Source organism: Dipodomys spectabilis, unplaced genomic scaffold, assembly GCF_019054845.1.
Source record: "Dipodomys spectabilis isolate Male_0828 unplaced genomic scaffold, ASM1905484v1 ptg000001l, whole genome shotgun sequence".
In the NCBI taxonomy this organism is placed as follows: domain Eukaryota; kingdom Metazoa; phylum Chordata; class Mammalia; order Rodentia; family Heteromyidae; genus Dipodomys; species Dipodomys spectabilis.
The window spans coordinates 24062854-24084777 of NW_024870678.1; the positions used below are offsets into that span (position 1 = coordinate 24062854).

Consider the following 21924-nt stretch of genomic DNA (forward strand, 5'->3'; position numbering starts at 1 on the left):
TCCCTACTCAGCACAGAGGTGTTTGCCATGTTGGCAGGGTTATTTCTCCAAAGAGCAGAGACTCCACATATGGAACTGGCGTTTGGGAACCCGGGAATTCCCTGGACAGTGACACATACTCTCCTCTAGGAAGGCAATCTTTCATCAGATTTAGGCATGTATGTATGATCTTTAAAGGGCTAATAGACATCTGTTCTAGTTCTGCTGTGAAATTTTGAAGCCAGAGAAGGTTGGGAGGAAGTTGGTTTGGGGTCTCAGATGAACTGAGATTGGAATTGTCTCTAATAGTCCTCTACGTGGCCCTGACCAGGCTGCACAACTGAGTTGCACTTCTCCTTGAATGTGACACAAGGACAGGCGTGCCTGTCTTAAGGCTCTAGTGACAGGTAAGACTGGATACAGAAAGAATAAATGCGAATAACAGTTCCTAGTCTCTCTTTTATACCATGAATGCAAGTGAAAGCAGGTACCTTCCCTGTTGGGTTTTTCCAAGATCCTGACATGGCGCCTGGCGCACGTGCGCTAAATGTTGGCTCAGTGGATGGTTAGGTGGACCAAAGAAATCTCTTTCTGTAGTGCTACTTCCTCAAAGCCCTGATTTTTTTTTTTTTGAGAACTGTATTTGCTAAAATAAAACTGTTAACTCCATGTCTTGTACACAATCTGTCTGGATACCTAAAGAGATTAGATTGGCTTATCTTATGCTGACCATCAGGCTCCAGGGTAGCTACTTCATGTAATCTATCTATCTATCTATCTATCTATCTATCTATCTATCTATCTATCTATCTATCTATATATCAGGACTATCTATCTATCTATGTATCAAGTCTGAAGGTCAACTCTGGCCTTTTATCTGTCTTTAATAAAATTTTACTGGAACACAGCCTGTTCATTGGTTTATATATTGCCTGTGGCTACCTCAGCAGAGTTGAGCAGTTAGGACAGACACCAGACGAACTGCACAGCCGAAAATATTTATAATCTGACTTTTTTTTTTTTGCAAACAAACCTTACCAACCCCTAATATGTATTCCATTTACTCCTTACTACCACCTTTCAGAATTGGTCATAAGATGCTTTTATAGCTGGGCAAGCTGACACATGCCTGGAATCCCAGCTACTTAAGAGGTGGAAGCAGGAGGATCATGAGTTCAAGGCTAGCCTGGGGAGACTCTTGAGAGACTCTTGTCTCAAAGACAAAATACAAGCAACACAAACAAAATGGGTAAGGTCACAGAGCACTTGCCTAGCAGGCACAGTGTCTTAAGTTCAACCTCCAGTATAATATCCACAGAAAAGAGCCTTTCTGTATGGTGAGAGGAAGACATGGTGGAATTGATGATGAGGGCGATGGCTGCAGATGGCAGGGAAACGTGGGTGTTCAGTTGCTGGTTCACAAGAGTACCAGGCTACATGTTTCCAAAACACTTCATCCTTGTTACGACTGAGTGTCCCAGTGCTGTGGATTGAACTCAAAGCCCCACGCATGTCAGGCAAGTATTCTGCCACTGAGCCACACCCACAACCTATGAATGTGGCACTCACTCTCCCGCAGAACCCTTGGAGAAGAACGAGCAATATAGTGTCTTTTCAGTTCCTGGCTATCTAATAGATCTCCCTGCTCCTCACTATTAGGCTGGGAGAGTTCTGACCTGGCTCCTTGGGTCTGTGCTCTGACTTACAGATGTGACTCCAGATGGATAGAAGTTCTTTTACTGTTGTTTGTGCCAGTACTGAGTCTTGAACTCAGAGCCTCATGCTCTTGCTTAACATTTTTTTCTCAATGCTGGTACTCTACCACTTGAGTCATACCTCCACTTCTGGCTTTTTGGTGAATAATTGGAGGTAAGAGTCTCATAGACTTTCCTGCCCTGTCTGGCTTCAAATCACAATCCTTATATCTCAGCCTCTCGGGTGGCTAGGATAACAGGTGTGAGTCCGCAGTGCTGAGCTGGATACAAGTGCTTTCACAGTGAATTCATCCAGAGGGAAATGTGATTGATCCTGAGTTTACAGGTGGAATCCTGCACTGCCCGTTATTCCTCCGTCTCCCTCTACTCCCTCCTTTCTAATTAATTTCTCCAAGCTATGAGAGCAGTGTGATGAATGACAGAAACAAAAGTGGACCTCCTGCTCTAATTGACCGCACAGCCATGTTTATTTCATCACTGTGACAAACTGACAATAATAACAGTAGCCAAGTTAGAGCCACCCAATTGGAAGTAACACGATTGGGTCATTTATCCATCTGTCAGAGTCATGTAGCTCGTGAAATATGGCCGTGGTCTTAATGTATCACCTTATTAAAAAAAATTGACATTGAAAGGTTGGTGGGGAAGGGGAGAGGAGTCAGTAGTCGGTGTTCTTCCAAGTGGGCTGTTGTCAGCTGTTTCTGTGGCCAGCATCAGAGAGTGGGGGTAACTCTCACTTCATCTTCTGGGAGCTGGGATGGAAGATTCCATTGCAAGCAGCAGGGCCTCAGCGTGGACAGGAAGGAGCCCAAGCTATAATTAGCTCCCTGCTTCATTGTGTTCTGCGACAGTGACCCTTATTTCCAAAGATGAAATCCTAGAGTCTAATTCTGTGGCTTTCACCCTTAGAAGGCAATCCAGCTTACAGTGTCTGCTAAAAATATAAGCATAAAAGTAGTGGGCTGTTCTGGCTTATTGGGGGTGGCTAGGACTTGGTACAACACGGCAATTTGCATATTGTTATGTCAGTGTTGCTCCATGGGGAACTAGTAGGTGATTAAAATTCTTAGTCTACTGTTGAATTATTTAGAGTCAGTGCTTCTAACAGAGATGTTTTCGTATTTGCAGCTCTTTTGGTTGTTAATATATTTGAAAGCTCTACGTTTTGTGGGTTTTTTGTTTGTTTGTGTCTGGTTTGGGTGTATGGGTGTTTTTTTTTTAATGTAAAGAATCCAAGTAGCTCTCTGCATTTTATGGTTCTGTATTTGTAGCACAACGACCAATGCTATTGGTATCCAATGGTGTTTCCTATGATGGAAATGTGTCATCAAATTCAAATCTACCTCTCAATAAGGACTACAGAGAAAAATTTAAAATTATGAAGGATTATTGAATGCTTTGAGTTGTGGAAGAGTTGACAAATTAATGGAATGTTCATTTATATGGGTGAGACAGAGTATGTGTGTGGTGGGAGGGGGGGAGAGTATACTTCCTAGTTGGGTGAGACAATGGGCAAGCCAGACATGGATGTAAATGTTGTTCTGGGTATGAGCCATGCATAATCTGGGAAAGGGTAGAACGCCTTTCTGGACCCAGTGTATATTAATTAGTGCACCATATACCAATCAGAGACTGTGACTTTGCTCTTCCTATCACCATACTAAGAATGCTGTCGTTCCTGCCCAGCTTTGTTGCTAGGATTTTTAAGCCACGTGCACTCAGATGGTTGGTTCTAGTTGGGATTCTGCATGGCATTGTAGGGTGGGTACACATGGGCTGACAGGGTTTGCCTGGCAGTTCAGCCATGCTCACATGTTGTCCTTATTTCTGTGTTTGCCAGGGAGAAATGCCTACTGCCTCTCCAGCTGGCATTGGAATCCAAGAATGTGAAACTGGCCCAACATGCGTTGGCAGGCATGCAGGTATGGCTGTGACTGAATGCAGGGGTGACAGAAATCAGGATGGCCACTGCTGACTTGAGAGAGTGCATAGTTAACACTTGAAATGCTGGCTGCTTAAAGATCCAGACAGACAAGGGCCCTGTTGGCTCACACCCGTAATCCTAGCTATTATCCTTAGCACGATGCTAAGGATCTGAGGATCGCAATTCAAAGCCAGATCGAGCAGGAAAGGCCATGAGACTCTTATCGCCAATTAAACACTTTTTAAAAAGCAAGTAAAACTGTGGCTTAAGTGGTAGAGTGATAGTCTTGAACAAAAAAAACCCTCAAGGATAGCTCCCAGGCCCTGAGTTCGAGTCCCAGAATCTACAACAATGATTTTTTTCTTTAAAAAAATCCAGACAAACAGGTGGCCAAAGTATGGAATAGCCCCAGAGAACAAACAGATCTTTTTCTATTCACTAGGATTTCTTGGGCCCTGCAATTATTTAGTCAAGCCTTTGTTGTCAATACTAGTTGACATATAGACACGATTTGTTTTTGGTGGAGTCCAACTTTTAGGGGGAAAAGGGAATCCCAAGACAAGGAGACTTCCAAATCATCCCAATGCATATCTTCTATACATCCCACATCTAGGGTTGCATGTAATGAAAATTGATAGCAAACTGGAAAGACTGGTTTGCTTTTTATTCTTCTTAGACTGGTGAATAGATGAATTTGATTTCCATAGTAAGATGAGAAGGAAAGAGATGTTTGGTTCAAGAAAGATTTAGCTAATATTAGAAGAAAGTGTTTGCCCAAACCCATTTATCTAGGTTGGATGTATTTTTCTTTTTAATGGCATGTAACATGAATTCTTTCCTAATGGTCTTCAGCTACATGCCTCCCGAGTTAGAAAAATGATCATCGATCCATAATAAGATACAAGAGAATGAAGCAACAGGGGAGAGCCTGTCAATAATCCCTGCCTCCTATCTCTTTACAGAAGCTTCTGTCAGAGGAGAGATTTGTTTCCATGGAAACAGACTCTGATGAGAAGCAGCTGCTCAATCAGATCCTGAATGCCGTGAAAGTGACACCTTCACTCAATGAAGACCTGCAAGTGGAAGTGATGAAGGTTAGTTTGACGTGGCCACCGGCGTGCGTCACTGGGACAGGAAGGGGCTCTGACCCAGAGCTTTGTTATCTTGAGGTGCATGCCACTGCGCTGATTAGTTTTTATTTAGAATACAAACTTGCTTATGGTGCTCAAAAATTACCTTAACAGCACAAAGGTATAAGTTCAGTAAATCTGTGAGAGATTTGACTTGACCCTGCTTATCCAATGTGGTTAAGGAATTATATTCATCACCTTATATTCAAGAGATTATAAAGTTAACTAGACTGCATCTAGTTCATTAACAATCTGGACATAGAGATTCACACCTGTTACCCCAACTACATGGGAGACAGAAATAAGAGGATCACAGTCCTAAATCAGCTCTGGGCAAAAGTGACAGTCTTTATGTGAATGCTTGTGAAGGCAAAGAGGACTGGGAATGTGGATCAAGTGGTAGAGCACTGGCTTATCAAACGTTAAGGTCCTGAGAAGCCCCAGAACGTACTGTTTTGCCTTATCTTTTGAGATGCTCCTGGCAGCCATGTACTCACAGGAACCTGGTTGTTATGTTCCCAGCTTTGTTTTGTTCTCCACTGCTCCCAGACACTCTTAAAGAAGAACTAAGTTCAGCCACCTTACCTTCACCCATCACTGCTATGACTTCCAAGCCTAGTCTTTGGATCTTTCCCCTCTCTAGGATGGCCGCATATTGAAGGGTGAGCTTTCTTGTCCAACCAAGAGGCATGCCTCACGGAATAGTTTCTCCCAACAATAGTCTCTCTAGAAGATAAAAATTTACATTTAAAAAGAACTAAAGAAGGACAGACTCTTCCCACAGGTTAGAGAAACAAAATGTTGACTGGCTTTGTCACAGAACACCTGTTTTGAGAATCAGTATGTGCTTGCTAATTCCAGCCCGGCGGTGCCTCCTTGATTGTTTACCCAGTCAGGAGTTGACATGTGTTAATTCTAGCGGAAGTCCTGCAAAGTCTATCTTAACTATCTTCCTAATGATACTACATAGGCCATTGCGCTTTCAGTTAATGTCTGGGAGGAAAAGCAGACGTTGTCAGGAAGTTTTTTAAAAAGAAAGAAAAATTGTGCCTGGGTACTTTACAATTAGATTCTTCAGATCTGCGGACAAAAGTCTTAAAGAGATAAGGGGCTTTGCTATATGGTATTTAAGTACTCAGATATTGGAACTGAGGGAAAATATTTCAATTCACAGCAAACTTAGACTTAAGGTAATTTTTCTGTAGTATACTTCTATTTTGAGCAAACATTTTTAAACCAAGTTGGTAGAAAATTAATGACAGGAAAATTATACTTCAGGCAACATTGTTGGTAATGAATGAAAACTTTGGAGAAGCTGATCTGACTGCGTTGGCTTTCAGGTGAAGCTTCTGTCATCGGCTGAGACTTAAATTCCTCATTTGTGTATAAATGATGACCTCAATTAGAATAACAAATTGGAGCTGGGAATGTGGCTTAGTGGTTGCGTGCTTACCTAGCATGCATGAAGCCCTGGGTTCGATTCCTCAGGACCACATAAACAGAAAAAGCCAGAAGTGGCGCTGTGGCTCAAGTGGTAGAGTGCTAGCTTTGAGCAAAAGAAGCTCAGGAACATCCCCCAGGCTCTGAATCCAAGCCCCAGGACTGGCAAAATAAAAAATTAAAAAAAAATGTATCTCCTCCCTCCCAATGCAAGAATGCTCTATACTACCTTTTGGTGATCTCCAAAATCCCACACATCCCTTTATCTTATAATTCAGTGGTATAGGAAATGACCCAAATACAAACTCTTAAATAAAAGTCCTGATTGTGCTAACATCAATGCTATATTAAAATACTTTTATTGCCTATTTTCCCAAATTTCTATTTAAAAGTCAAAAGGGGAGAGAGAATTTGGTGAATCTCAGAGGAAAGATTGGATTCCCATTATATAAGACGTATATGTTCATCTATTCTTAGGTTTTCTACAGAACTCATTCTGCTGATAAATAATTCAAACTAGATATTTCCTGTAAAAATACTCCAGTCATTTTGTGTAAATACTTTGTATGTACAGAAAATCTTTTTAAATGAAAGATGACAGGCATTTTCAAGTGTTGATCTGGTTGTACTATTCAAGAGGGATAAATACGTGTCCTGTAGCATTTATAATATTTTTATTATTATAACACCTGGGATTTGTTATTATAATGTTATGTAATGTTAATAACAATTATTATATGTAATAATAATTATTGTTGTTGTGTTGATCCTGGGGCTTCAACTCAAGCCTGGACAATGCCCCTAAGCTTTTGTGTCCAAGGCTAGTGCTCTAGAACTTGAGCCACAGCTCCATTTTCAGTTTTTTGGTGCTTAATTGGAGGTAAGAGTCTCATGACTTTTCTGCCTGGGCTGGCTTCAAACTCTAATCCTCAGATCTCAGCCTCCTGAAAAACTAGGGTTACAGGTATGAGCCACCAATGCCCAGCCCAGGTATTATATTTTAAAAGCTTGTATTATGCCTTTAATTTGTATATTGCTATCAGTTTATGTTTGTGGACCTGAGACATTGAATCAGATTACATTCTGAAGAATATGTAGTCACTGTATTAAATTCCTACAGAGAAAATAGTATGATTTCCTCTTTTTGAGACATGCCTCAAGATTAAGGAAAAACTAGCTAATAATGAACCCTAAGATTGTAGTAGTGGTGTTTTCATTTAGAAGAACATCTTAGACTTTCCATCAATGGGTTAAAAAATCAATACTGCTTGTTTCTGATAGATTAAGTAGGAATGACATTAAATCACTATTATAGGAGGGAAAGAAAAGACACTGTTGATTTATTGAAATGACTATGGAATCCAAATAAAAATTTTATAGCTTGAGCAAATAAAGTGTCAGAACTGTAGAGAATTAGAAAAAAAGGCTTCTATAAAGATAGATTAGTCATGAAATGGATTCATAGGTGGTAGAGAGCTCTTTAATATTTAGGTGGAATATTTGTCTGCTTCTTAACATTTCCCCTGGTATGTGCCATTTCCATAGATGCCATGCTCGCTTAGCAGAAGCCAGGCACATAATGAACGGCATCTCTGACTAGAGTAATTAGGACTTTCTTCCCCTCTTTCTAATGGATAACCTTTAGTGAGGTTATTAACTGATATCGTTAGCTTAGTCATCCAAGACTGGAGGGAATTATAGCTGGCCTTCCGCCTCTGTAAGCCCCTGAGAGATGTGAGCACCCTATCTGAAGCAGTCTGGCGTAGTTGATAAGGAAGGGTAGAATACGGGGCCCTGGGAAAGCATTTGATGAGTGCTCTATTATTGGCTGTCTTATTTTATGTACATCTTTAGATAGTGGAAGTGAATACTGGTGGAGTGCTTTATAATTTTCAAAGGAGAAATGACAGGAGGTGGTTGCTTAACATTTGTTATGCAGAGACATTTCAGCAAGTACTTTCCATTCACACCAAGGTCACACAGCTAGTGAAACCACAGAGCCAGTATTTGAACCATAATTCAGCCTTTGGCAGTGGATTGTCTTGTCTGCTAAGTCCACCGTGAAAGACCCGTGGGAGATAGACATTACTGAATCCAATATATAGATGCTCAAACAAACGTTTAAGTACCACGCAAATGAGGGGCAAAGCTAAGAGTAGCTGAGAGTACTGTGGGTCTTCCAGATCCTCCCAAGATGTGATATTTTCTGAGCTACATGAACTATGGAAAGAAGAATGAATAAAATCTCCTTCCTACAAAATCAGCTAATGGTCTTGATGTATGAAAGAGTTGGGGGAAGAGGAAGAAAATGTCATCTTACTGTTGAGGTATATGTAAAACAGAAGCCTAGCAGGCATCTGCAGAAATCAGAGGTGAAAGAACCCTAGACCAGGGTTTAATCTCCATGTGCCTGGTGGTCCTGAGCCTCAGGCAGGGTTTTGCTTGTAAACTGTCCACCAGCACTGCAGTCAGCATTTGGGCTGGAAACAAGAAGGAAATGGCTACTCAGGAGACTGAGATCTGAGGATCGCAGTAAAAAGCCAGCCTGGGCAGAAAAGTCCGTGAAACTCTTATCTCCAATAAACCACCAGAAAGCCGGAAGTAGCACTGTAGCTCAAGTGGTAGAGCACTAGCCTTGAGCTAAAGAGCTGAGGGACAACGCTCAGGCCCAGAGTTCTAGCTCTATGACCGACAAAAAAAAGAAGGAAATGACCATTTTTTATTTTATATTTTATTAATTTGAGGTTTTAGTGGTCAATAGACAAGTGCTCTACCACTGAGCTACACACCCAGCCCAGGAGGGCTATTTTAAGTCTACTCTCAGTAAAGCTTAAATAGCAAATCTTACATGGGGAAATGTCCAAATAGTTGTCCATGTAGCCAGTGGTTTGGTGTTACTAACTCTGGGAAGTTGGTCTTCTAGAGTTTTATGGAAAGAATGATCATTAGGCATGTTTGATAGTGAAATGATTAATTTGTCTTTCCCTTTGATATCAAGGAGAAAAGAAATTACTTCTGAGCTTAAAGCCACTGATATACTTTACAAGACTTGAAGCATTTACTAACGTTAAAAAAATTCAATTCTCTATTGAAAATATATAACTTTGCAGTTTCCCTTGTTGGAGTGCAGTGTTACGTGTTACTGCAGTAAATGCAGTAACATGTTGTTCTCCTGAGTTTTTTTCTTTCTCCTTTACCCTTTGAACTACTTATCTAGGTAGATCTCCCCGCCCTCTCTCTGTCTCTCTGTCTCTCTGTCTCTGTCTCTCTCTCTCTCTCTGTCTGTCTCTCTCTTTCTCTCTCACACACACACACACCATATCTCAGGATGGCCATTAACCAGAATTGGGGCAAGTAGAGTCAGAAAATGATTTGCTAATTGCCTGCCACCTCAATTTAAGGTGCCACATCAGATAAAACCATGATTAAGTGGTAGATGATTCCTGAGATGAAAGAACTTGACGCATCTGCTTTAAGTCTAAATGAAGGTTGGAGATCAGCTCCAACAACTTTTGCCACCTGACATGTAAGATCTGATGTAGTCACAGATCCATGTCTAGTTTCTGCCCTGTGGAGTTCTTAGCTCTGTCTACTAGACATAGGAGAAACTCTCTGAACCTGTGGTTCAGGGATTGTGAGATTGTATCTTGCTTTGTCACAGCTGCTGGAGGAAGGCGCCACTATTGAATAGAACTCAGGGATACTCCTAGTGAGATGTCCTATAATGCGTGAAACAATCCCTTCCCTAACAGACATAGTCAGCCCAAATTATCAATAGTGCCAACATTGAGAAACCTTGATCACATAAAGAAAAAAAAATACATATCTTTGACTGAAATTTAAATGAGGCAATGTCTTCTATATGCCTACTTTGCAAATATTTCCCTCCTTGACTGTCGAGATAAACATTCTTCTACTTTTGTCTTCAGAAGGCTGAGGCTGCTTTGTTGAGGCTTCACACAGACCATGTGGGCAAGAGTCTGTTTCTATTTCATGGAAAGGCTCACTCTTAATAATTCACACTCCAGAAGGCTGCAAGTGGAGAAGCCAGGCTTCCAATGGGAAGGCATTGGGCGTCTCAGTATTCACATGTTCCTTGCTGGTCTGTCCGTGCTTTTGTTACTTAGAGCAAAAACAGAACTAGAGTGTTTCTAAAGGAAAGGAATTAGTGATTAAAAAAAATTATGAAGTCTGAAGCCCATATATAGAAGAGGCCAGAAGGCAATGTGTGTTAAGTAACAGGACTAAACTCTTAACCAGAGCCAGAGCTGGGATCTGAAATGTTTCCAGCTTTAGGATTTCCTATACACTTGAGGAAAAATAGGCCTCACATTGTTAGTTACTTTCTTGAGCCCTAGTGGTTTATTTGATTTGGTAGTACTGGTAAGTAACATCTGGTATTTTGAAAAATGGATTTACAGTCACTCCAGGAAGCACTTGAAAATAAATATCTTAATGCTTTGGAAAAAAGGAAAAGAATTCCTATTACATATGGCCCTGATATCTCCAAAATCCTCCATATCTCTCATGTACCCTAGTAGACTGGCTTCTCTAGATTCCTTTCTGATGGTACTCATGCCTTCTCCCCTATTTAATTGATTATAGGAGTTATAGAATGGAACATTTTGAGTCCTATGGATGGTTGAAAACAGCATTATATCCCATGCATCTCATGAGACATCTGATACATGCTGTTAAAGCACAGTGCATTTCTTTAGACAGAACAGTCACCAAACTTACTGTAACCACTTGTGGTATGCCATCCTTATACATTAGCTCTGTGTGATCAGGAATTTTGTTTCTTTGTTCACCACTGTATACCCAGCATATAGCTTAGGATCTGGCCCCTTGCCAGACATCAGTATTTGTTAAATGAATGAAGGGAAGTCTGAATCATGAAACACACAGATGTATGTCAAGTAGTTAGGGAGTTTCTGTCTGGTACCTTCAGGAATCATGTCTTCCTTCCTGAACCCCTTGGAGATAAGCTTGTGAAGAATTCACTTGAAATCTTAACAAGATGAGCTCTTCGGCTCAGAAATCATAGGCAAATTCTTACTTACGATGATGAGTGCAAAAGATAGGTTCTTGACACAGCAGACCTAGAAAAATTAGATGGAATGTTCCAGAAGTCTCATGGAGAAGCTTTCTGATTAATAGTGCTAACTACTTGTCTAGGGTAAGGTCCTGCCAGTTTTCTGGGCCTCTCAAAATGAAGCTTGCCAAGTTTTAATTGCTCTGTACAGCTCCCCTAAAAGTTCCACTATTACAATATTATCCGAAATTCTTGGGACCAGGAATGTTTGATATTTCCAAGTTCTTCAGATTGTGTAGTATTTATATAGACTTTCCCAGTTGAGCATCTTGAAAATGTGAAATCTAAAATGCTCCCAAATTAAAAAGTTTTACATTTAAATTTTTGGAAGCATTTCAGATTTTTAGGTTATAGGTACTCAACTTTACTGTCTTCCATGGTTGCAAAATCCACCTTTAGCTAATCATAACATCACCTACATTGGGCATTCAGGTTTGCAGAATAATTTTCTTCTGTATCATCCTCAGGACTATCTTACTGTGTCGTCCGTACACTTTGTAAAAATGAGGATGCACAGTCTCATCAAAACCTTGCAAGGTTGGTCACTTGCATGGACATGCTAGAGAAACAGGAGTAGATGGGCTGGGAATGTGGCTTAGTGGCAGAGGGCTTGTCTAATATGCATGAAACCCTGGGTTTGATTCCTCAGTACCACATAAACAGAAAAAGCTGCTGTGGCTCAAGTGGTAGAGTGTTAGCCTTGAGCAAAAGAAGCTCAGGGACTGAGTTCAAGCCTCAGGACTGGCAAAAACAAAAAGAAGGAGGAGGAAGAGGAAAGGCCAGTACCCACCATTATTCCCAGAAAGAACTGTGAATATGGTGAACCTCCAAAGAGCTAAACTCTACTACTAAGAGGCCCATAAATCTAAGGAAAGTGATTATGGACTTAGATGATCAATTTAAATTGCTCCTATTAAATGCTATATAAACAAGCCTTCTAATTTTCTGTCCATTCTGTGATTTTTATACCTGGGGGATTATGAATCTATGGTAGGCATTTTATGTGTGTGCCAGTACTGGGGCTTAAACTTATGGCCTACGCACTGTTCCTCAGCTCTTTTGCTCCAGTGATCTGCTACTGGAACTATAGCTCTACTTCTGGCTTTTTGGTAATTAATTAGAGATAGAGTCTCATGGACTTTCAGGCTAGCTTTGAACAGCAATCCTTATCTCAGCATCCTGAGGAGATAGAACATAGTCATGAGCCACCAGTACCTGGCTCATGTTAGACATTTTAAGTAATTTATCTTTGTTCTCCTAGGCATGCTGCTTTACTGACACCTAATATAATGCTTTGTAAAATGTACAGGAATGGGGACACTGGAGAGACTGGAAGAGTAGGGGTAGATAGAAACAGTGGTATTGTGATGCTCTGGGTTCATATGTGGAGATTATTCCCTTTTAGGAGAATTCCCCTATCCCTCCCTGAGATGCATCACTATGAATTAACTCCTTGCTGCTGGAATGACTGGGATCTGTCTTTGATTTCATCTATATCCAAAAGTATATCCTTTACTTTCATTTTGTCCTAGTATACATAGTTTCAGTCATTTTTACTGGCATGTTAATATAACAGTCCAAAGATAATATACCACAACCACTTAATCTAACTATATTTAACTTGAAGTGCAAGAAAAATCACATCCATGCTTTCTGTATCTTCTATGACCTCTGCTTCTTCACTGCCTTAGCTCTGCTGCTGATCTTCCTTTGCTCAGTTCATTGGGTTCATAGTTCCCTCCCTTTCTCTCCAGGATCGGTACTTTGTTCACAGGCATCTATCTGCAAAGTCAGCCTGCTCCAAAGACCCTGTGGCTTCTAGTCTTGACATACATTCTATGCCTTCCTGTTGCACTGGACTCGGTCAGTCAGTTATCTAGATCATAATTTCTCCACTGCATTGCGATCCTGTCGAAATTGGAACCTTAGTAAGCATTTCTTTGAATGGGTGTATAAACAGAAAGAAGGAAGAAAGTGGAGCTAAGTCAGAATGGTGAAGACTTGAGGTGATGAAAAGTAGCTGTCTCCAAAGGATTAATACATTCTAATTGTGGATTGTCTCATTTTTTTCCCTAAATGAGCTATTAATTTTCCTAAATGAGCTATGTTGGAATAGCTGCTATGACCCATATCAAAGACATCCTAGAGAGATTCTCCCAGGGTCTCATGTGTAGTCATGCATTTTACCACTGAGCTGTGTCCTTTCACCTCTGCGTGTGTGTGTGTGTGTGTGTGTGTGTGTGTGTGCGTGCGCATGCACGCGCTGGTACTGGAACTTAAAATCACAGCCTCATGCCCTTGCTTAGCTTTTTGGTTCAAGGCTGGTGTTCTACTACTTAAGCCATATCTACTTCTGGCTTTTTGCTGATTAACTGGAGATTAAAAGAGTCTCTTGGATTTGTCTGCTTGGGGCTACCTTTGAACCCCAATCTTCATATCTCAGCCTCCTGAGTGGCTAATGTTTATGATTGATTATAATCAAAAACCACTGATGTTTGGCTTTGTACTTTTTGTTTTGTTTTGTTTTGTTTTTTGGGTCCGGTCGTGGGGCCTGAACTCTGGGCCTGGGCGCTGTCCCTCAGCTCTTCAGCTCAAGGCTAGCACTCTACCACTTGAGCCACAGCGCCACTTCCGGCTTTTTTCTTTTTGCTTATGTGGTGCTGAGGAATCGAACCCAGGGCCTCAGGCATGCAAGGCAAGCGCTCTACCACTGAGCCACCTTTTTTTTTGAGCATCCATTTAATGTGGTTATAGGACAATGAGAATTTTCAAGATTAGACAAGATGATATAGATCATAACAATGTATCATTTAGATGATGTACATTAGACAATATTAGATGACATAGGTCAAAAACACCAGATTGCCTGCTACAATCACTGAGCGGCTTGGTGTCAAAGCATCTGCTCTGTTAGGATCATAGTCACAAAGCATGAAGTGGCTGATAGAGAAGCTCCAATCCTGATTGGGGACATGTCCTTGGGAGAGGATTAGTCCAATGTGCCCACTCCGAAGACCACACCTGTGCTCTTGTTCCCTGTCATTATCTAGCCACATCTGTCCCTCTCTACTCCTAACGTGTACAACTCCTTAAGTAGTTGTACAAAGTGATTTCAATTCAACATGCCAATCAACTTGTGCCCGATTCTTACAATAAATCAACTTCACTTTCTTTCCTTCTTTCTTTTTTTGTTGATCGTGGGGCTTGAACTCAGGGTCTGGGCCCTGTCCCTGAAGACTAGCACTCTGCTACTTTGAGCCATAGCACCACCGCTGGTTTTCTGGTGTTTCATTAGAGATAATAGTCTCATGGACTTTGCTGTCCGGGCTGGCTTCAAACTCCAATCCTCAAGTCTCAGCTTCCTGAGAAACTAGGATTACAGGTGTGAGCCACCAGTGCCTGACTTAATTTTACTTTCTAATCTAATTTTAACCTTTTTAAAAAAAGCCTTAGGATTTTTAGATATATTTTTAGTTGAGGGACTGCTTCTTATACATAGTGCTAGTTCAATTATTGCATTTATTTTAAAATGACTTTGAACTTTTAATAGCTGTAATATTCGTTTCCCTTTCCTTAGAAGGTTTTGTTCGTTTTCCCTCTTGTCCTTTTAGTTCATTTACGGCAGTGCCAGCTAGCTAGTTTTCAAGACATCTCTTGTCACTCAGTTTCCTGCTGTCCCACGGTAGTTTAGTGAATATGCTTTAATGCCCCTAGAAAGGCTATATTTCTACTGAAATTGCCCTTGATGTGTAGGTACTCTTGTTTTCCTTAGAGCCAGTGTGCTCAGAATGTTAATATAAACTTTTTACCCACTCGTCATTTGGTACAAGTCAGACACATTAAATTATTTTGTTGTTACCCTATCTTTCCTACACCCCATCTGTGTTTTAACCCAGTGAATTAATAGTGGCTTACACACTGATTGCATTGTTTCTCCATTTGTCACTTAGTTAAGTCATTGCTTCTGGCTGCATCAGCCGGGCTGGACATGGTGTTCTTGTTTTCTATCGTGAGTCCTGGGGCAGGGGGCCATGGATACCACAGCCCATGATGAAAACCTAATGTGCTTTCTGCACAACATACTGCATGAGGAGCTTAAGGAGCTGGCTTCATTAATGTCCATCCTTCCTTCCTTCCATTCATTCCTGTTTTTGAGATGTGGTTGGGTGAGGTTTGGAGTAACACAGCTAGACATAAAATATAGAAAAGCCTTTCTTCAAGGCTCTTGTGAGCTAAACCAGCATTAATGCAGCGGGTTCTGGGAAAGGCATCTTCAGCTTCCTGTGCCTGAAGCTGGAGGCCTCCCTCTGGGTTTGCTAGGTTTCCATGCTGCATGGGAGGAGAGTGGAGGGGGAAGCAAGCTTTCTGCCCTCCCTTGACACTTGATCATGGAATACTACCAAGTCCGTGCTTGTGGGTACATGTCTGCTTTCCAGCTGCTATTACCAGAATGCAACTCTTCTTACAGAAAACGTCTTTCTGGGCCTACTTTTGTATGCCTCATGCTAAGATACAGAAAGATGGGAGGCAGAAAGCTAATAGCAATCCTCTAAGTAATGTTAATAATTAACCAGTTCACACAAATATTGACCATCCTTATCTTTTTTGCTGTAAAATGCTACCAGTTGCTGTCTTTGTTACCAGCACTCTAAACACCAAGAACCCAGATGGGCCACGTGACCTGCTCTCCTCACACCCTACCACTGTCTCCTCATCAGCCATTCTCATATCTTCCCACCCTTTGCTACGGAACGTGGCATTAAAAAATAAAGAAAAGATAACGGTGCAATATAGTACAAAAGTAAAGTAAGAAAGCATGAAACAGAAGAGCCCAAAGGCCTAGCCGAGACCCCAAAGTTAGGGAAGAACGTAACAATGTAAAAAGTAGTAATTGATGAAAATGCACATGCCCTGAAATAAATGAATGGAGGAAACATGACAGAGACCATTTTGTAGAGTGCATCAGGGAAGGCTTTTGGGAGGAGTTGAAGCCTTTCTGAAAGGCAAGACCTGGAAGAAACCCATCAAATTGACCTCAGAGGAACAGCACAGGTGAAGCCAGGGGCAGGAATATCAGGCAGGGTACCGGCCCTACGTAGTAGACATGTAGAAAGAAGATAAAGCCTCCTTGCAAGTCCACATTGCATCCTGGTGGCTCTCTCCCCTGAATTTTCAATCTTCTTGTGTATGAAACCTCAGCTCCCAAGACTGCCATGAAACTAAAGAATTCCATTTCCTGTGTGACCCCATGTTCCCTTTGTCTTGGCCACAATAGCCCTGAGCTGATTTTTATCTAGAGATAATTGCTGGACATAAGGAACCTGTGGATCCAGACACTGAGAACCTGAACTATAATCTACTTAACTAATCTAGTACCTCAAATTGTCAAAAATGTCTTCTTTCCTTCTTCAGCAATATACTGATTGTTCCCGCTGAAAAACTGGGACAACAGAATAGGACTGGCCCACAAAGATTTCTTTCTATCTCAGACAACTGCATGTGTTTTGTTTTGTTTGCCACTTCTGGGGCTTGAACTTGGGGCCTCCTATTCTCCCTTAGCTTTGTTTGCTAAAGGCTGACACTATCACTTGAGCCACACCTCTACATCCAGCTTTTTGGTGGCTAACTGGAGATAAGAGTCTCATGGAATTTTCTGTTCAGGTTGACTTTGAACCCTCAGATCTCTGCCCCTTGAGTAATTAGGATTACAGGGATGAGCCACCAGTGCCCAGCCAATTTCATGCATTGAAGTGCTAGTTAAGTGCAGATCTCATACTACCTAAACTTGCTTCTCTGTTCTTTTGTAAGTGGAAGTAATTAAGACAGACCCTCAGCCGGCTGTCATAGGAAGGCCAAATTTTGTAGTTGGGGATCAAGTAGCAGACTCCAGCACTGTCTGTCTGTTTTTCCAGTAAGAGAAGTCAGAAGCCAAATGGAGAAGGGAGAGTCTGATCTCTTGCCTAGGAAATGAGAAATAATCCTTAAATGTCATGGGCTTTTATTGATAGACTTCCCCCAATGGTTTATAAGGAGAAAGCAGAATTTTTAATGGCCCTTAAAGATTTTTTTTGTCACTGACTATTGTCTATAGATCTTGGGAAAGAAGGAGAACTTGAGGCTAGAAAATAAGAAAGCCCCATGCAGTATACCAGAGAAAAATTATTGAAGAGGGATGTAGCATTAACAAATTTGTAATCGCAGGTGGATTTGAGAAGGGGATGGAACAGGAATGACAATGACATTTGAATCTAGGAAGAAATGGAGACATTAATGCACAGGGATAACTTATGGAGTCGGATGAGTTGAGTTCAAGTTTTAGTTCAAATTTTAGTTCAGATTTTCATGACCCATGTTACCTGTAACAATCTATTTAACATCCTGACTTTCCATTTCCTCCTCAGTAAAACAGGAAAAAGAACAATCACTCAGACATCTCAGTGTAGCTAATTCCTGGGACCCACCTTGCTCTGAGCCTGGTCATCTTATTCTACTTGTTCCTGTCACTTTTTGGTTTCTGTTGTTATTAGACAGAGCTGAAATGGTTGTAGAACACAGCCCTGGCTAGTCTTACAGTGGTTTTTCCCACTGGAAGAGCTGTGCAATATTTCTATTAAAAGTCTGGTCTCTCTTTCATTAAGTAATCAGTGGTCACTAATGTGAGTGATGGAGGGGACAGAAAGAAACTGCTAAAACAAAAGAATCATACATCAAGAGCTACACAACTAGACTGTGAAACACATCTTTCTGGATTAATCTCTATTTCTTTCTTTTCCCCTCACCTCCTCTGGGGTACAGGTTTTACTGTGCATCACTTATACCCCAACATTTGACCTGAACGGGAGTGCTGTGCTGAAGATCGCAGAGGTGAGTTCCTCCTGCTTATCACTGCTCTTCCTCTCCCTGGAATCAACACTGAGGGGACCTGGGTTCCAGCTCTGCTCTGTGTAGGGGTTTCTGTGATGGCAGGGCTTTGTGAGAAGCATGCTCTGTGCCCTGCCATTGCTATTCTTCATGCTGTGTGTCTTCAGTCCTGCATGCCTAGGTTTACATCACCTGAAGCTTTCCCTGTGGAAATAACAGCACCAGGCCACCACTCTGCTCCACGTAGGCCTATTGTTTCCTCAGTTCATTTTCTCTAAGATGCATTGCAAAGCATCTGATTTATATAAATGCTTTTTAAGAAATCAAGTATGAGATTTACAGGGATGTTTATTGATTGCACTCCCATCGCTGTCTCCTAGGCCCCAATGAATGCATCCTGTAGATAGCTATCACTGTTCAGTCTGGACTGTAGCCTGGAGTAACTCATGCCTTCCAGCATGTCCCAAACCATATGCAATAGGAAAGCTGGCTCCTCAAATGTCTAGAATGTGCCTTTAGCTTTTGGACACTTAGAAGAAACTCCTATTTCTTGAAAAGAATATGTTCAGGATTTGCATGTTCTGGCCAGACAAATGACAAACAGGAAATGGTTTTCTGAATTACCAGATCACAGAGAAAAAGAAATCCTAATGATCAGACATGGGCTTTTTATTGCCTTTTATGCTATCATGTAAAATTTAGAGCATTTTTTTCTTTGTAGTTCTGAGGATTGAACCCAGGGCCCTGTGCATGTTACGAAAGCATTCTTCCAGTGAGCTATACCCCCAGCCAGAGGAAATCACATCTGAACACGTGGAAAATTTGCATGTGTCCATCAAAACAGAAGCAGCAGCCAATCAGCTGAGCCTCACTACACTACAGATACAAATATGTATCTATAGACATAGACACTTCACACACTTATACATTTTGAGCTATATAATAATGAGATAGAATGATTATCAAAAATTATTTCCAGCTGGGCACTGGTGGCTCACGCCTGTAATTCTAACTACTCAAGAGGCTGTGAGCTGAGTATTGGGGGTTCAAAGCCAGCCTGGGAAGGAAAGTCCATGATACTCTTATCTCCAATAAAAACCACTAGAAAACTGGAAGTGGCTCTGTGGCTCAAGCAGTAGAGTGCTTGCCTTGAGCTGAAGAGCGCAGGGACAGTGCCCAAGCCCAGACTTCAAGCCCCATGACCAACCAAAAACATAAATACATATATTTTTTTTCCAACTGAATTTTAAGACATACTGTCAATACTCCTTCTGATTTCTTTGCTGTCACAGACATTGTCATTTCTACTAGTAGCAAGAAACAGGATTAGCATTTGAGAGGTTTGCTAGCCCTTTGCCATCTGCAGGAAGATAATGCTATATTGTCATTGCCAGGCAACTGTCCCTCCCCCCCCCACACACACACAAGGCCCTTAAGGAGGACAGTAGGAAATTATGGAACCTTTGGCAAGGGAGTGCTGCCAGGGAGCCCCATGATAATAGCCCTGGAGAGAAGGAAGTGAAGGTGTTCATGGAGAGCCCCAACAGGCCTGTCTACAAGATATGCGCATCAAAACACAGTGGTCTCTACCAAGACTGGAGAAGGAAAAGCACAATTAAAAACAAAATCTTAGCTTGATATCCAGATGAAGACAGTTGGGCTTGGTGATAAATAGAGTGGGCTCTAAACACCGATCCCCCACACACTCCCACCCACTGTGTGAATCCTGGCTCTCCCAGCATCCTGGGAGGGTTCCTGGGCTCCTGTCTGGGCCTCGTGCTGGCTGCTGTGAAGAAAATGATACGTAGGCCTCTCCTACCCTGTGGTTCTGCCATTAGACAAGAAAACTGCAATTCCCATTAGAAAGCTGCTAATGCAGGTCCAGCCACGTAGTGGCCCTGTCCCCCTTGTATGTAGTGGCCTTGTATGTAGGGCCGTTGCCTGGCAGTGACAATATAGCATTATCTTCCTGCAGATGGCAAAGGGCTAGCAAACCTCTCACATGCTAATCCTGCTTCTTGCTACTAGTAGAAATGACACTGTCTGTGACAGCAAAGAAATCAGAAGGAGTATTGATAGTATGTCTCATTTGTCATTGTCTTTTTTTAAGTAGAGAATTTTATGAAAAATGCCCTAAAATAAGCCCTCTAAAACTCCTCTTGAAATGGTGGGGAGAAATCTAGCTAGTCTCTTCTTCCTTATTCTGGAACACAATGGTGAGCCCACAAGGATGTATTTACCTTGAAACCGGTTTATCAAGAAATACTATGGGTACTCAAAGAATGAAACAAGAGAGTTCCCCAAGGTCTGCTGAACCAATAAAAGGATCATTAAACTCTCAAAATGTAAATAAGAACGCAACCTCCATTTTGTATCTAACTTTATCTCACTTAATTAAACGCCAGTTATGAAAGTTTTTCAGAATGACACCTTTGGTGTCACAGGAGGAATTAGAAATATCACCAGAATTTTGTAAATGGACAATTATATATAAATACCCAAGTACAGTAGTGTTGGTTCATCACGCACAATCATTACCTCCACATGCTAACACAGTCCTTTCACTGAAAGCTAAGCCCACATTTTCTTTTCGCAAAGATGAACAGATAGGTTACATTTCCCAAAGAGAGTCGCCTTAATGTATAGGAATAAAATAAAGATGTAGAAATCGCCAAGGCCTTAGAACAAAGAGAAAGGTCAAATCCTAGCCCAAAGCTCTCCTGAGCTAATTTGAAGGTGTTTAGTGACATTCTTGTATTGGGACAGATCTCAGAAAGCTGAGGCTGCAAATGTAAGTTTGGTGATTTGATCTTACTGGCTCCTCTACTCTTTGATTCTTTAGCATGCTTTTGGGTTGAGAAAAAACAGTTTCCAACACCAAGATTAACATTCCTAGGAACCCCTTTTTTCACATTTTTTTATTGTGAAAATACTGTACAGAGGGGTTACAATTACGTGGGCAAGGTAATGAGTACATTTCTTAGCAAGCATTGTAGCCTCCTCCTTTGTTTCCCCTTCCCATCCCTTCCCATCCTCCCCCTGCCCCCCCCAATCCTCCTCTCCCCCCCAACCTCGCACCAAAGTTGTAAAGTTTGTTTTCAACATAACGACTTGTACATCTCATTGTTGCAATGGGTCCACCTGTATCCCTATTTAAACGATTTGTTTTTCCCCTTCCCCTCCACAAATTATACCAACATCAAATACAGTGAAAACAGGGGTTATACTGTGGGGGAGGGACATACAAAGCAACAAAGAAATCATCTTAAAAATGTGTTAGAAACACTCACATGAAAGAAAAAAAAACATTTTAATACATATCTTAGGGAGGAACCCTTTTTTTTTTTACTTCTATCTACCCATTTATCCCTTGCAAAACAGTGATGAATAAACATCACTTCTTGCTATTGACTCTCTAAGGGATGACAGTGAGTAGCAGCATTTTATATCTTCTCCATCCACCATCAAAATCTAGCTAAATAAACACTGTAAGCAAAATGACATGATTTGCTTGCCCAACTTTCCTTAGCCATTCAAACACAGACTATTCATAGCACACACATATGCTGTTACCCACTGTGCTGCACTGCTTCTTGGCAATGTGTTAGAAAATGTTAACAGAGGCATGGTGGCTCATGCCTACAATCTCATACTTCTCAGGGGGCTGAGAACAGGAGGATCATGGTTCAAGAACAACAAAGGCAAAAAGTAAGACCTCCATCCCAACAGGCCAGACATACCCGTCACTCTAGCTACACTGGAGGCATAGAAGGAGGATCA

General features: G+C 41.4%; 1 protein-coding gene across 1 annotated transcript in view; it reads left to right on the top strand.

Annotated features, from left to right (window-relative positions):
• Arfgef3 (ARFGEF family member 3) overlaps window positions 1-21924 on the top strand; it is a 116843-nt gene that overhangs the window by 22378 nt on the left and 72541 nt on the right. The window contains exons 3-5 of the mRNA XM_042685993.1: window positions 3535-3616; window positions 4581-4712; window positions 18079-18147. Of these exons, the coding sequence (XP_042541927.1) occupies window positions 3535-3616; window positions 4581-4712; window positions 18079-18147 (283 nt within the window). The remainder of the gene's footprint in view (window positions 1-3534; window positions 3617-4580; window positions 4713-18078; window positions 18148-21924) is intronic.